This window comes from Tachysurus vachellii, chromosome 1, assembly GCF_030014155.1.
Source record: "Tachysurus vachellii isolate PV-2020 chromosome 1, HZAU_Pvac_v1, whole genome shotgun sequence".
Classification (NCBI taxonomy): domain Eukaryota; kingdom Metazoa; phylum Chordata; class Actinopteri; order Siluriformes; family Bagridae; genus Tachysurus; species Tachysurus vachellii.
This window is the reverse complement of record NC_083460.1, coordinates 33,585,966-33,600,763: the sequence shown is the minus strand read 5'-3', so window position 1 is coordinate 33,600,763 and position 14,798 is coordinate 33,585,966. Positions and strand designations below refer to the sequence as shown.

The following is a 14,798-nucleotide window of genomic DNA, read 5'->3' as shown; positions in this document are numbered from 1 at the left end:
TTTCCACACAAAACTCGACTTTCTTGGATAAACACAGTTTCGTTTTTTGAAACTAAGCGCTTTCATTTCATTTCGAAGGAAACCGGCTGTTATCCCTCAACGCCTTGTTTCCCATTTGAAGTAAAGCCGCACCCTCTAGTTTGCTTCCTCGTACAGACGAAGAGACCACACGTATATAAAGCTGGAATACACCTCATGCTACTTCTCTTCAAACACTACTGGATGGTGATGTGTTTAAAAAAACTGGATTTTTGTTTAAAACGGATTTAAAAGAGATGCCTACAAACAGGAAAGGCCAGCAGCGTGTGTGCCAGATGGTACCGTGGTTCCCATGCGTTTTGCTGAAGAAGGTGCATGGGAAATAGACAGTAATGCATAAGGGACCCGGGTTGCGGAAAGAACTGGCCAACATCACTGGGTTACGAGCAAAAAGGAAGAGGTTAAAAGCCGAGGGAACGCAAACCCTGGTCTTCTGGAGGTTTAAAACCCAGCCTTGTGCTTTTTTTGGAGTCGTTTATACAGTAGGCGTTGTGGGATGATGGTGCTGAAGGTGGAGGATCATCACAGAGGGCTTGATTCAAACTGCTGCTGTGATACAGCCATGACCCTCAAAGGCACTTTTCACTGGAGGATCAAAATGAACAATGGCTCATCTGGTTTTAGTCATTCGGTGGATTTCATTTGGCCTCCTGCAACCACGAGAAGGGCAAGGACCTATAAACGCCCGTCTGCTTGACCATGAATTAATAAGAAACCCAACACAACTGTGGCAGTAGATCCTTCATGCTCGCAGATTCAGTATAGAAAGTGTTTTTGATAAAGATGTATGTTGGTTTTTGGTGGCCTGGAATCAGCAAGCACTTTGTCTTGATTTGATCTCTTGTATGGCACTGCAAGTGTATGTTTGTTTTATTTGTTTTTGTCATTTTTTGTTTTTGTCATTTTTTTGTTTTTGTCATTTTTTTGTGTGTGTTTGTGTATAAATATATATATATATATATATATATATATAATATATATGTGTGTGTGCGTGTGGTGTTGGACCTAGATAGACAGAAAACAACCTGTGAAATTGATCCAATATACCCATGATGTGATTTTGTGTAATGTGCACAATTAAGTAAGGTCAAAGTATCTAAACATTAAGGAGTTCAGCATCATTGTATTGAAGGGATTTTAAATGTAGCATAGATTTTGACCTCATTGACCCTCATATATTGCAGGTATGCCAGAGCATGATTTTCCTGATTGAAGTTGCATTATCCACTATTTTTAATTTTTTTCAGATTTTGCTATTGTTTACTGAAATAATTTGATGTTTAAATAGTAAACAGTGGATGGTAGTATATTTTCTGAAGGACAACACTTTTTGGCCAGTTTCTCAGAGAAGGCGTGGTATTATTTCTGAAGACATTGTCATATAAGTTATGAGTTTGTACTGTGGAATGTGTGGTGTAATCTATATTTTGTTCAAAAAAGAAAATCCAGAATATTAGCTTGACCACCATACTATGGCTAGTAGTGGCTCGGGAAAGTCAGACAGCGAGGTTCCAACGTCCAACATCCCGAGTGGCAGCTTGCAGCAGCGGAAAAGACTCTCATCTGTTTGTGACACATGCAAAAGCAAGATGCAGCTGGTGGCAGATTTGCTTCTGCTGTCCAGTGAGACGAGGCCGGTGATGACGGCGGATGGTGTGCCGGTAGCAGAGACTTTCGAAAAGTGTCGGGACACAGTGATCGCTAGGACGAAGGAGTTGTCCATCATCACTCATGACATTCAGAGCCAGCTTAACATGGGGAAATTTGCGGAGGTCGGGGAACGGTTAGTGGAAATGAGCAATCTGGTCGTGTCTCTAACAGAATTTTCAGCTCACGCCGCATACCTGGCAGCAGTGGAGACACCAGGTTCACATACCGCCGTTCCTGGCTTGGTGGATCGTTACAAAGTGACACGTTGCCGTCACGAGGTGGATCAAACTTGCTCTGTTCTGCGTGTAACCCCACTTTCTGATTTAACACCCCAACTCCTCTTGGAAGTTTCCCAAAACATCCGGAGAAACCTGACCACTCTCACAGAGGCGTCATCTCTGGCTAGTGAGAAATCCAAGGACAGGTTTGCCAAAGAGCAGTTCAAAGCCAGTGTAAAGTGCATGAGCACAAGTGCCACTGCGCTTCTGGCCTGTGTCAAGGAGGTAAAGACGAGCCCGTGCGAGCTGACACGCAACCGATGTGTACTTTTCAGTGGGCCGCTGGTTCAGGCCGTCAATGCACTGGTGGGATTCGCTACAGAACCCCAATTCCTGGGCAAACCGGCTAATGTCAGCGCAGATGGTAAAGCGGTGCAGACGGCTGTACTGGGAGGCGCTATGAGCGTAGTTTCGGCTTGCGTTCTCCTCACGCAGGGTCTCCGGGACGTATCCCAGCATGCCGAAAACAGCGCCCAGATGCCTATGTACCGTGAAAGGCTGCGCCAGTCAGCTTGCGCTGTCTCTGATGGATGCACGTTGCTCTCACAGGCGCTCAGGGAACGATCCTCTCCCAGGACTCTACCACCGGTCAACTCGCATTCTGTGAATTAAAACAAAGTCCATTACAGATGTTTTTCTCAATGTACCAAAGAGACTAATATGCTTTAACCCCATTTTGTGTGATGCCATTGAGTGAATGTAGTGAATTTGTAGATGTTTGTCTGTTCATCTATTCTTGTGCAACAAAGGTGGCAGTTTTTTTTTTTTTTGCACTGGATGTAATTAAAAAAAAGACCTAGCCGAAACTGACATCACAACATATTTCTAGTTTGTTTTTAACTCACTGGTAGCCACAGATGTGGTCATTCTGTATGTTGGACTGAAAATGCTCAAATTAAAAGAAAACTAGTGGAAAGTTTACCTCAGTTTTAGTGTCTGAGAGCAGCAGACAGACCGATTGTTGTAGTCGGATACGTGACGGATGCTATTAAGAAATGCAGTGAGAGTGAGACGCACGTTGATGCTTTGTATTTCAATTTGTGAATCATTTGGTTTGATTAAAGCTGCTTTGAGTGTGTGCCATAGGTTTTACACTATTTAACAGATTTACAATAGCTTTTTTTTTTTCTGGATCATGCATGTACTGGAGTATTTATTACAACTTATTAAAAAGTTGGTTCTCATAAGAAGGTTTTTAGATGTCTCTCTTATTAGATCTGTGGAAAGGGCAAATTAATGACTCCTAATAATTATATGTTCAAGGAAATGAAACTGATCTTCAGAATGTCACTGTCTGTGTTTGAAGCTTTACTAAGTCTAGATCTTAACTTTCAGGGAGGTTTGTCCCTAATATTGACATTGTATTATGAGGAATCAGTATGGAGACAAATATTTTTGCAGCTGACTTGAAAAAAAGGCACGTTTTTGTGTGTAAATACGCATGTGGTTCTGGATATGTGTGTGTAAATACATCATCTCTCTTTCCATTAGGAAATATGTAATGTAGACTTGCATGGTGGTTTGTATGGAGAGGTTCGAATTAGGTAAGGAATAAAACACTTTGGGGACGTGCTGTCGTAGGAAAATAATCACACCACAGTAATTTGCCCATGCAAACAATTTGTATTCATTAAATAATGACACATCATACATTTTTCGTATGAGTACAAGTGCACATGTTGTACTTCAGGAGAGGATCAATGAGAGGCTGGTGTTGAAATGTTTATAGCTGCTATAACACGATAACAAGCTAATTTGTGTCACAACTGTTGTGCTGCGTAGGTTATCCCAAATGTGTGTCACAATAGTGTGTTGTTGTACTACATAACCTCCCATTTCATTCAGTGCAAAGTGTAGCAACACTTAACAAGTGCCCGGATTCCTGTAAAATTCCTAGAAATTTCCCTTGATTTCATAGAACAACTGTGAGACAAGTTCTAACAGCTATAACCACCAGCTCACCAACCCCTCTTGTTTTCTTGTTCTCTTAAAGCTTATTATGTTTCAGATAAACCAGGAAGCAAAAAGCCTTTCATCCTGAGGTCTCTCCTGTGGTGGAAAACTTCCTGTCTGTTACATAGTGTTGACACTGAAGACTCCTTCCATACATGATAAGTAAACATGTCCTTGCAAAAATATTTACCATATCAAAAAGTTATGGTGTTATCAAAAGTGTTTCTATGTTAAATAGCAGCATGTTTTTTTTCAACTCTCAGTTGTTACCGTAGAAACACAAACAAACACACAGCACATTTCCTTGTTTTAGATATTTGCTGATTGTGCAATGTCACTTTCCCGGGTTTGGAATTGACTTTTTTAGGCTGTTCCCCATTTGGATGTTCATAGAGATGGTAATCATAGATATGGTAATCTATATATGGTTCAAAAAAAGAAAATCCAGAATATTATCTTGACCACCATACTATGGCTAGTAGTGGCTCGGGAAAGTCAAACAGCGAGGTTCCAACGTCCAACATCCCGAGTGGCAACTTGCAGCAGCGGAAAAGACTCTCATCTGTTTGTGACACATGCAAAAGCAAGATGCAGCTGGTGGCAGATTTGCTTCTGCTGTCCAGTAAGACGAGGCCGGTGATGACGGCTGATGGTGTGCCGGTAGCAGAGACTTTCGAAAAGTGTCGGGACACAGTGATCGGAGGAAAATAATCACAGGAATCATAGGAATCATAGGAATCATAATCATAGGAAAATAATCACACCACAGTAATTTGCCCATGCAAGCAATTTGTATTCATTAAATAATGACACATCATACATTTGGCGTATGAGTACAAGTGCACATGTTGTACTTCAGGAGAGGATCAATGAGAGGCTGGTGTTGAAATGTTTATAGCTGTTATAACACGATAACAAGCTAATTTGTGTCACAACTGTTCTGTTGCGTAGGTTATCCCAAATGTGTGTAACAATAGTGTGTTGTTGTACTACATAACCTCCCATTTCATTCAATGCAACGGATTCCTGTGAAATTCCTAGAAATTTCCCTTGATTTCATAGAACAACTGTGAGACAAGTTCTAACAGCTATAACCACCAGCTCACCAACCCCTCTTGTTTTCTTGTTCTCTTAAAGCTTATTATGTTTCAGATAAACCAGGAAGCAAAAAGCCTTTCATCCTGAGGTCTCTCCTGTGGTGGAAAACTTCCTGTCTGTTACATAGTGTTGACACTGAAGACTCCTTCCATACATGATAAGTAAACATGTCCTTGCAAAAATATTTACCATATCAAAAAGTTATGGTGTTATCAAAAGTGTTTCTATGTTAAATAGCAGCATGTTTTTTTCCCCCTCTCAGTTTTTACCGTAGAAACACAAACACACGCACATTTCCTTGTTTTATATATTTGTTGATTGTGCAATGTCACTTTCCCGGGTTTGGAATTGATTTTTTTAGGCTGTTCCCCATTTGGATGTTCATAGAGATGGTAACCTAGTTTTCTATGTCTAGATAAAAGTAATGCACCTTTAAAGTAAAAAGAAATTAACGTTATAAAATGGACTCTTCTTATTATCTAGTACAATGTTTTTTGAACACAATTTTTATTTGTACCTAAAGCAATTACTTGGAATCTGTATAACTTACAGCATGGACAATAAAGCAATGTACCACTCACTGTAACTACTGTAAACACAGCTAAGGAATCTGCAGTAGTCTTGGAAAATAAAACTAAAGTTTAGATTCACAATCTTCAATGACATTAATATGAACTAGTTACCAGTAAAATGACATCATCTTCTCTCTCATTTTAGTAGGTCACAAAATGTAAAGCCTTCATAAACATAGCATAAGGAACACGTGGTTAAAAAGCATCTTGTATCAAAGCAATGTTGAATTCTCATATCAGAGTAACAGCGCATCAGGGACTTGTTTGACAGATAATCCACATAATCGATGGGTAATAATAAATAAACATTTATTGTTTAATAAATAAAACTCGGATTTTTGATATGGTGAATATTTTGGTGCAAAGAGAAGTTTGTTTAAGATTCATTAAAAGAGTCTCCAGTGGTAATATTTTGTTATTGTCAATACTCCTTCCTTCAGGATAGAGGGCCTTCTTTGCATTATTATTATTATTATTATTGGTGTTAATGTTCCTTATTAATTTCAGGAGAGGCAGGTGAGGTAACTAGAGGTGAACAGCTAGAATGTAAATGATAATAGCACGTTTGTCGCCTACCCCTGGTGTTGGGAGTTTGTCTCCAGCCTCCACCCTGTCACCCTGTGTGTGAAGCTTGTGTGTTCTCACAGTGCTTTGGTGGTTTCTTCCAGATACCCTGGTTTTCTTTTCCAGTCCAAAGATATGCTGTTGTGTGTGTGTGTTTGTGTTATTGTGTGTGTGTGTTCCCTATATTGGTTTTGCACCCCATTAAGAGTGTGCCCCACCTTCTTCCCCCAGTTCTGTAGGATGAACTGCAGGCACTCTGTGGTACAGAAAATGGATGAAATAGTTTGCAAATAGTTGTGGTTTATTATGGTATATCTCCGTCATTGATTATCTTTCTAGAACAGCATGCCATGTTATGTTTTATTTCATTTTTAGAACACCTCAAGTTTATTCCATTTTGTTTCAGAAAACCTCAAATGAAGGCTGGATTTTCTAGGCTTATTTTTATGGCTGTGTGTTTTCTCATGATTTTATATATAGAGAGAAAGAGAGAGAGGTCACATCTTGTATTGAATATCTGTTTCCATTTGATAAGGATCAGGCAGGTTAGACTCAATGACTCATGAGGCTTTAAAATGTTCTTAAACAGAGATCCTACCTAAACATGTTCCTGATTTGTTCTGTTTGATATCTGGTCAATAATCTGTAGCGTGTGAAAGTCCAGCATGCCTCACTCTTTACAGCACCACCACACATGGATCAAGCATCCCAAAGACATGAGGATAAATAACCACACTGAACTCTTAGATCCCCAAAATAGCAATGACTTCTTATTATAAATGAAGTCTTAATCTTTTGAAATTGTATTTGCTGTCCCTCTGTCCCACAAATAACTCTGTCATAGATTGATGATTTTCTGCAGTCTTACTTAACTAACGCATTAGCGTTAGTTGTATATGAACATAATCACACACCCTGCTGATGTTTTTGCTCTTTCCCTGCTTTCATTACTCAGTGACCTGTATCCCTTTGTCCCTTCATGGTAAAAAAAAACGAAACTGTTTTGAACAACAGGAAACTGAACGGCCTCTGCTATCAGGAGCAGCTTCCTTCACAGCAGAAACGGTCGGGGTAATAATTTTGACCAAGGTTTCGCCCATTTCCTGCTCAAAGGAGGAAAGTTAGGGCACTCCCTAGCCTGGATTCTTGTGCTCATTATGTAAAGTGTGGCATTTTTAATGGTACAATTGGTGAAAAGTTAATATTGTCTGGCCAGAGACCAGCACTCTGCTTGCTTAAAGAGTCCACGGAAGATGCAGACATGTTGGTATTACGACTACTCTTTTAATTAGTTGCTGTACGGTAAAATTGTGTAATGTTTGGACATGACATAGTTGTCACATGTAGTAGATCTTTTACATGTAGTGTAAGAGTTCTCACATTAATTTTCATATGTTAATTTTTCACGCTTTATAGTTAAATTTTTTAAATCTGATTTTCATATGTCTGCTTGTTTTTATTCTTTGTCATTCACTGTATTATCCTGCTCAAGGTCATGATGAATCCCAGCACAGGGCACCAAATACAGACACAAAAACACTTAGGCACACCTACGGGCAATTTTGAGTAGCCAGTCCACCATTTGGTATGATTTGGGAGGTAATACTACTATTAATAACTTTTTACCTTATTGCCTTACAAACCTTACTGTCTTATTTTACACAACTGTATCCAGAACCTTACCATGTATAATATTGTATGCACATAAGTTAGTCCTATTGATCAAAAGACGTTTGTATATATTAGCTGGACTCAACACCACTTGACACCACAGTCATTGTCCTTCTTACCATCTGCCAGCAACTGTCACTCATTTGAGACGTAACAAGACACTATAGAGCAGAACATGGCGTCTGGACATGACATGACATGACAACACTCATTATTTATGAGTGTTGTGACGCTAACTCTGATCAAATAACAGCCATTCTGTGTCTTTATAACAGTCGCTGTTTGCTACAGACTTTTATGTAACATCTCATGTTCATCCAAAACAAGTAGCATTCTTGGTAAGATGATGAATATATTTACTCATTATTGAATGCCAGATGACATCCCATGACGAATATCCAGGCATTTTAAACACACCCTGGTCAACATGCTAACAAAGATACATACCAGCAACTGACGTGGAAATCACTACAGTGTTGAAAAATGTTAACATAAACATTGTTAAGAATGAATAAATAAATAAATTTTGTGTTTATGCTATATATGCTATATATATATACATATATATATATATATATATATATATATATATATATATATATATATATACATATATATATATATATACACCCACATACATACATACATACATACATACATACATATATACATACATACATACATATACACACACACACACACACAATCTCTAAACCAGGAAGTAGTCTATAGTAATCTCATTAGCATCTGTCCAACTATGAATTCCAAGCATGAATACACAATTCCTAGAAGTGGCTGCAACAACAGTGCATTTTTAGGTCAGCTGGTAGGAGGATGCACGCCCCGTAGCGGTTTTTGTCCTTGACATCTGTCCAGTATATTCAGCCCCAATCATCCATGATTCCTCCCAGCCTAAAGTAGCTGGCAGCATTTCAAACCCAGCTGAAATTCCTCATCCTTCTCCTTTGGCTGACTCTCCTATCATGACCTGATCTACATTTTATTTGACCCCCTGCATCCCTTGCACCACTTCTGGCTTTGTCCAGGGCTATTCTTATTTCTCAACAGCTCTTCTTTGGCACATGTTGTACAGTAGCGTCTTTGTGTGGCTCACACCCAAAAGGCTGTGAGCTCCAAAATGGGCCACGTGGCCTCATGTTTGGACTAAATGCTCAGTGGAATAGCACAGCCAACTCTTTTCTCACCCCTCCTTCTGGTGTCTGGCTTCTTCTGCACAAACTCATCTCCATGCTGGGTGGACACCTTCCTAGGATTTCTATTGTCTGCTCAAACTCCACAGAGGACCAGAGGTCAAGTGACACAAAGGACGTTAGTGCTGCAGCATTAACTTAATGAGAAAAACACTCCACCTGTGGAGCTGACAGAGCCGGAAGACTGCTGATCCTAATCAAGCTTGGGAACAAAAGGAGGTTTTCCTATGAAGAGTTGGCTGCCAAATGGTCATTTATTAGAAGGGGTGTTCACTTTTTTCCTTTAAGCTGAGACCACAGAAGGAAATGTGATCTGAGCAGCATCATGCAAGCAGGGTCATATGTCAGCAATTGCGTCTGAGAATCAGTCCAATCATTCTAGATCAGGGTCAGGCAGCAGCATTGCTTATTAATGACAGAAAGTTTAAGGAAATGTGAAACTGACTGGTGCACCAATCGGGGAGGTGCATTAAAAGAAGGCAACAGTTTTATTAAGCTGATTTGAAATTGTCTGATGTTTATAGGTTAGAATGTAGCATATGTTTCAGACTGTATGTAGCATATGTTTCCAGAGAGCCTCTGATTGGCTGTTAAGTATGGTCCTGATGTGCTCAGCGATATACTTAGACACTAGCGCAATCTGGATCAAACTGAATGATAATTAGGTTTCCGCGGAATGGTAAAAATGAAAAAGTGTAAAAAGAAGAAGTTGTAGACTAATGAATTAAATGAAGTCCAATTCAGATTTATTAACATTAACATTTAACATCGGATGTAGTTACAAGGCAGCTTTATAGCTTTAGATCTGGATCTAGATTTAGATCACTACTGAATAGACTAGATGGCACACTGACAAGGAGAAGCTTCCTAAGACAACATGAGGAAGAAACCTTGAAATTCAGACTAATTTACTGTCAATACTTTTGTCAGTACTTCTTTTTCAGAACTGTGATTATTACAGAACTGGAAATTCTTATGAACGACACCTTTTAAAATAATTTGAGAAAATAAACTAAATTTGTACGCTGAAGCAGAGTGTGTAGTATTTATACTGTGGCATTGTCCCACATGTACAATAAACAACCAGCATCCCATACAGTGTTGCACTTCCTCCTTTGGCATCCACTGGTTCAATAATGAGAACGAACAGAAAGGCTGTCCTATGGGAGCATTCCTTATGGATAATGTCATTAGTCCAACAGTGTTAGTCTACAAAAACATAAATAATCATGCACAAATTAGTTACTTATGAACATACTGCAGAACCAAGAGTTGATTGGGTTTAACATGCTCACTGCATGCAATTGTAGTGTTGTAGTTAACGGCAAAACCAGAATAGGTAGTGCCCACACACACACACACACACACACACACAGACACACACATACACACACACAGACACACACACACACACACAGACACACATACACACACAGAGATTCCTGGACATCCTGTGTTTACATACACACTGTGGAGTGTGAGGTTTCACAGACTCACTTGAGGTTCTATAACGGAGTGTAAATCGTCTGCCGTTCACTGTAATGTCCTAAAAGTCTCTAGAGGCTTCAGTGTTGATGAATGATGGTTTTTACTAGACACCATGATGAGGAAAGTGAAGGAAAACAATGTCTGTAGTGTCTGACAAAAGTGAGAGCAGATAGCCTCACACCGACTGTGTGTGTGTGCATGCATGCTTTATTTTAAAATATTGCATGGTGTTTCTCATGTAGGGCAGCCAGAGTGCAGGTTCTTCCTCTTGGCCTGTGCACTCAACCCTAGCTTTCTTCTCTTTCAGAGCTTTACTGTCTTACAGTTCAGGTCTGAGAGCTTTATTTGCATGATAAATTGCAGCAGTATATTTGACTTGACCAAGCTCTGCTTACAGAATAAGAATAATAAGAGATAGAAAATGGGAAATCACCAAATACACTATATACTGTAGATCATATACATTATATTCACTACAACTGCCTTACCTTCATCTGTCAACTGTGATCTATAAAATCGTCAACACTCCAGATGACTCCCAGACCCCAATTCACTATGTACACTACATAAAGACTTTTACACCACACCATCAACAGTCCACTAAGGCCTTGTACCAAACTACACAGCCTATTCACTTTCTAGGCCATAAAAACCCCCATTACAGATGTTTTAGTATTAGTTCCTTCTGGATATGTCCCAAACCACATGCTTTATTCAGTATACAAGCCACAAACACATCACCAATGCCTCATCTTCATCAACTCATTGTGAACATATATGAAACCACATTTTCTGTTTGCTGTATAGATAGTGATAATAGGTAGATAAATAATTAATCAGTCTCTTTGTTATCAGTTCACAGTGAATATGTTTTAATCCATCTTCCATGTTCATATAAGCATTACATCTGATCCTCATCAGTCCACTATGTATGTGTTCCAATGCACACAACCAAATTCATTCTATATACACCATGTATACACAATACAAACTATTATAGACTATTCTCTATATAGGCTACATAAAGGCCATTATTTCACCTCTCATGCTAGACTATACACTAACTTTTATAGGCCATAACAGAAGCCGCACTTAAAATTCACAACCTGTACAGGCCATAAGATCCCCATGACAAACATGCTACAGTACTGCCATCATTACAGGAGTGTCTCAAATTACACATACTATAGGCATAAGAAATAACAAAATACATAAAAGTATTCACTATTACCACAGGGTCAGGGACACAGTGTGTCACTGGGCACAGTATAATGTGGTTCATTCATTCATTAATTCAATTTCATTCATCTATATGAATCCAGAGCCCATCCCTGGAACACTGGAGACAAGGCATCTCTCTCTCTCTCTCTCTCTCTCTCTCTCTCTCTCTCTCTCTCTCTCTCTCTCTCTCTCTGAGTACACAATTTCTATTCAGGTTTATTTGTCTAGCGCAGAAATAGAGATAAAGATCTAGTTCTTCAGATGAGACAGTGGGAAGGAAAATCCCTCTCAGATGGTATGAGGAAGAAAGCTTGAGAAGGACTGAAATCAAATGGGACTCAAAAGGCATTATAACAGCAGTTCTTAGGGAAAGGTCTAGTATTGAGATGTGATTATGCACTGAAGCAAACTGAGGCATGGGCATAAACTCTTATGGTTTAAGACACACCTTAATACCCTAAAGAGACACAGTCAGACACACATGTGACTAAACATTAGGCCTGGAGTAAGTGATAATACACACGAGTGCTAAACATACAAACTATTAACGCCAAATAGCTCACTACTGATTAGATTTGCCAAATGCTGGAAACGGAAATGGTAATTTGGCTGTTTGCTTATTTAAAAATGAAATCTACACAATTTGATCATCGCTGCCAGGCTTTGGTGTGATTAATTAGATTCTACATTGGTGTCTATCACATGCCTCTATAAGCCTTAATGTAACTTCCATGTAGAAAGTAGAATTTATTAGCAGAGAAAAAGCATTAGGGGTAATGCTCATTTATTTGAATTCATTCTTCAGTACCTTGTTTTACATGTTATTTTTAAAAGTACATTTTACAAATCATTCACAGTCAAGATTTTGCATAAATGTTGGAACAATTTTGATCCTTTAATGCAATTTTTCTGTCACTTAGATGTCATTGTTTTACTCTGAGATGATTTTACTTATTTATGTATATTTCACTTTCAGTTTTTGTTGGAATAGATGTTAAATGCAGAAAGGAATCATTAATGGTCATTTACAACATAGCTATTAATGACCTGGGAAAAAAATATATATACTGAAAAAATAAATAAATAAATTAGACATACATAAATTATACATATACACACACACACACACACACACACACACACACACACACACATATATATATATATATATATATATATATATATATATATATATATATATATATATATATATATATATATTTAGACTCAGGTCATTAATGGATAATTTAATTGATTTAACAATATTTGCCTACAGACAATACATCCTCTTTCTTGGCAATCATGCAGTTCAAAGATGTACTGTTAGTTTTAACCAGCAGATGGAGCCATGCGATGTATTTTTTCCAGCAGCATAAACGCAAACAAATATCTTTTTTTTTGACTTCTGTGTGAAGTCATTAAAAAAAATCTAGGAATGAAATGCACACCATTTCTTCTCTAGATTTATGCTTAAACTATGGGAGCTTATTATGTAGCCTCCAGTTAAACTTTATGCATTATCACACAGTCACTTCAAAAAGTCATTGCATGATTAAGAAATATATTTTTTGTATGAACAACGTCAAAGAGCTTAATATGTCTGTATTTAAAAAATGAATCTAGTAGTAAGCCTTATTGCTCCACTACAAAGCACTGTAAGCACTAAGTAAAGGGGTAATAGGGAAATTCTGTTCAACTGCTAACTGAAGGTCACAAAATCTTGGTTCAGAGACACTTCTTAATGAAATCTGTGTTACTAACAGGCTGCAGTGTGTATGCGTGTGTACACAGTTCAGCTCTGTCTGTGTACTGTGCTTGTTTAGGCATTCCTGTCAACCACGTGATTCATGTGAGTTTTTCACACTGGCTGCATTCAGGGCAACAGTGTGCATGCATGAGTGTATGTGTGTGTCTGGGGTTAATCAGGAGAGAAATTTCCTTCCAGGCCTTTTTATTTTCAATCCAGACTCAGGCCAGCTTGCGTCCACTTTAACACAAACACTCACACACCGCTTCACCACCGACCGAGCGAACAGAGAGCCCTTTATACACACCCCCACAGTGAAATCCTCACACATTAGCAGAAAGCACAAGGTCAACTTGGAAAAACCCAGTAACAATCAAATTCAAAATCAAAATCTGACAAGTACACAGTTTATGGATTGTACTTTAATGGGCTAGAGAAGGGGAAGGATGGTCAGCAGATTCCATTTTGAGCTTACAGTTGTGAGGTTTGAGTCTTGCTCAAAATGCAACCGTAGGCTTTCTAGCACTCTTGAGATTTGAACTCAACAGGTAAGCAGGTACAAATGAAGACACAGAGTTTAACTATTTTATCTAATACAATGAAGTTTCATCTCACCTTAAGAATGGACTTATCTGACATTTCAATCAGCATATATAAACAATTATAATATAGAAGTCTGATATAAAATTAGTCAGGTCACTGATGGATTTCAGTGTAAGACGTTTTTACTTCAGTTCGGATAACATTACACTTTTACAATTTTAGATGATTATGAGGAAGCACTTGGGTGTGTAGACACTCAGGTGTCCCTAAGTGCCTACTTTCATATGGGCCATGAAGCACCAGTGTGGAGTGTGACATGGCAAAAGAAATTCAATGCTTATCACGGACACCACAAAACAGGCGCAAATTCCATTTTTCTATATATATATAAAACCATATATATATGGTAATAAGGTATTATTGGACCACCATTATAGTAATCATACATATCATACATTTCAATTGGTGTGGTCGGGTAGCTCAACTGTTTAGATGTCTGATGACAGACAGTGGCAGAGGACCTTTTCCTAACATCAGTTCTGTAAAGTTCTACATCACTGATGTTCTTTAAATCCATGCAGATGTGGAGTATAGTGGAAGTGAGTGAGCAGTAAGAGCTCATAGAGTTGCTGCTGTTAGTGTGTTTGTGTGTGTCCAGGAGAAAAGACTGAAGCAGTGTGCAGCAGAGTAGGTGTGAGGTCAGCGTCCATGAAGGAAACCCTCTCTCTCTCTCTCTCTCTCTCTCTCTCTCTCTCTCTCTCCC

At 38.7% G+C, this 14,798-nt stretch overlaps 1 protein-coding gene across 1 annotated transcript; it reads left to right on the top strand.

The window, feature by feature from the left end:
* Positions 1-1,001: 1,001 nt before the first annotated feature.
* Positions 1,002-3,045, top strand: tlnrd1 (talin rod domain containing 1). Its single transcript, XM_060883987.1, has one exon. The coding sequence runs from the start codon at positions 1,512-1,514 to the stop codon at positions 2,577-2,579; it is 1,068 nt and encodes a 355-aa protein (XP_060739970.1). The 5' UTR covers positions 1,002-1,511; the 3' UTR covers positions 2,580-3,045.
* The last annotated feature ends 11,753 nt before the right edge of the window (positions 3,046-14,798 follow it).

Coding starts and splice junctions, on each gene's coding strand:
- tlnrd1 (XM_060883987.1), top strand. CDS start 1,512: ATGGCTAGTAGTGGCTCGGGAAAGTCAGACAGCGAGGTTCCAACGTCC.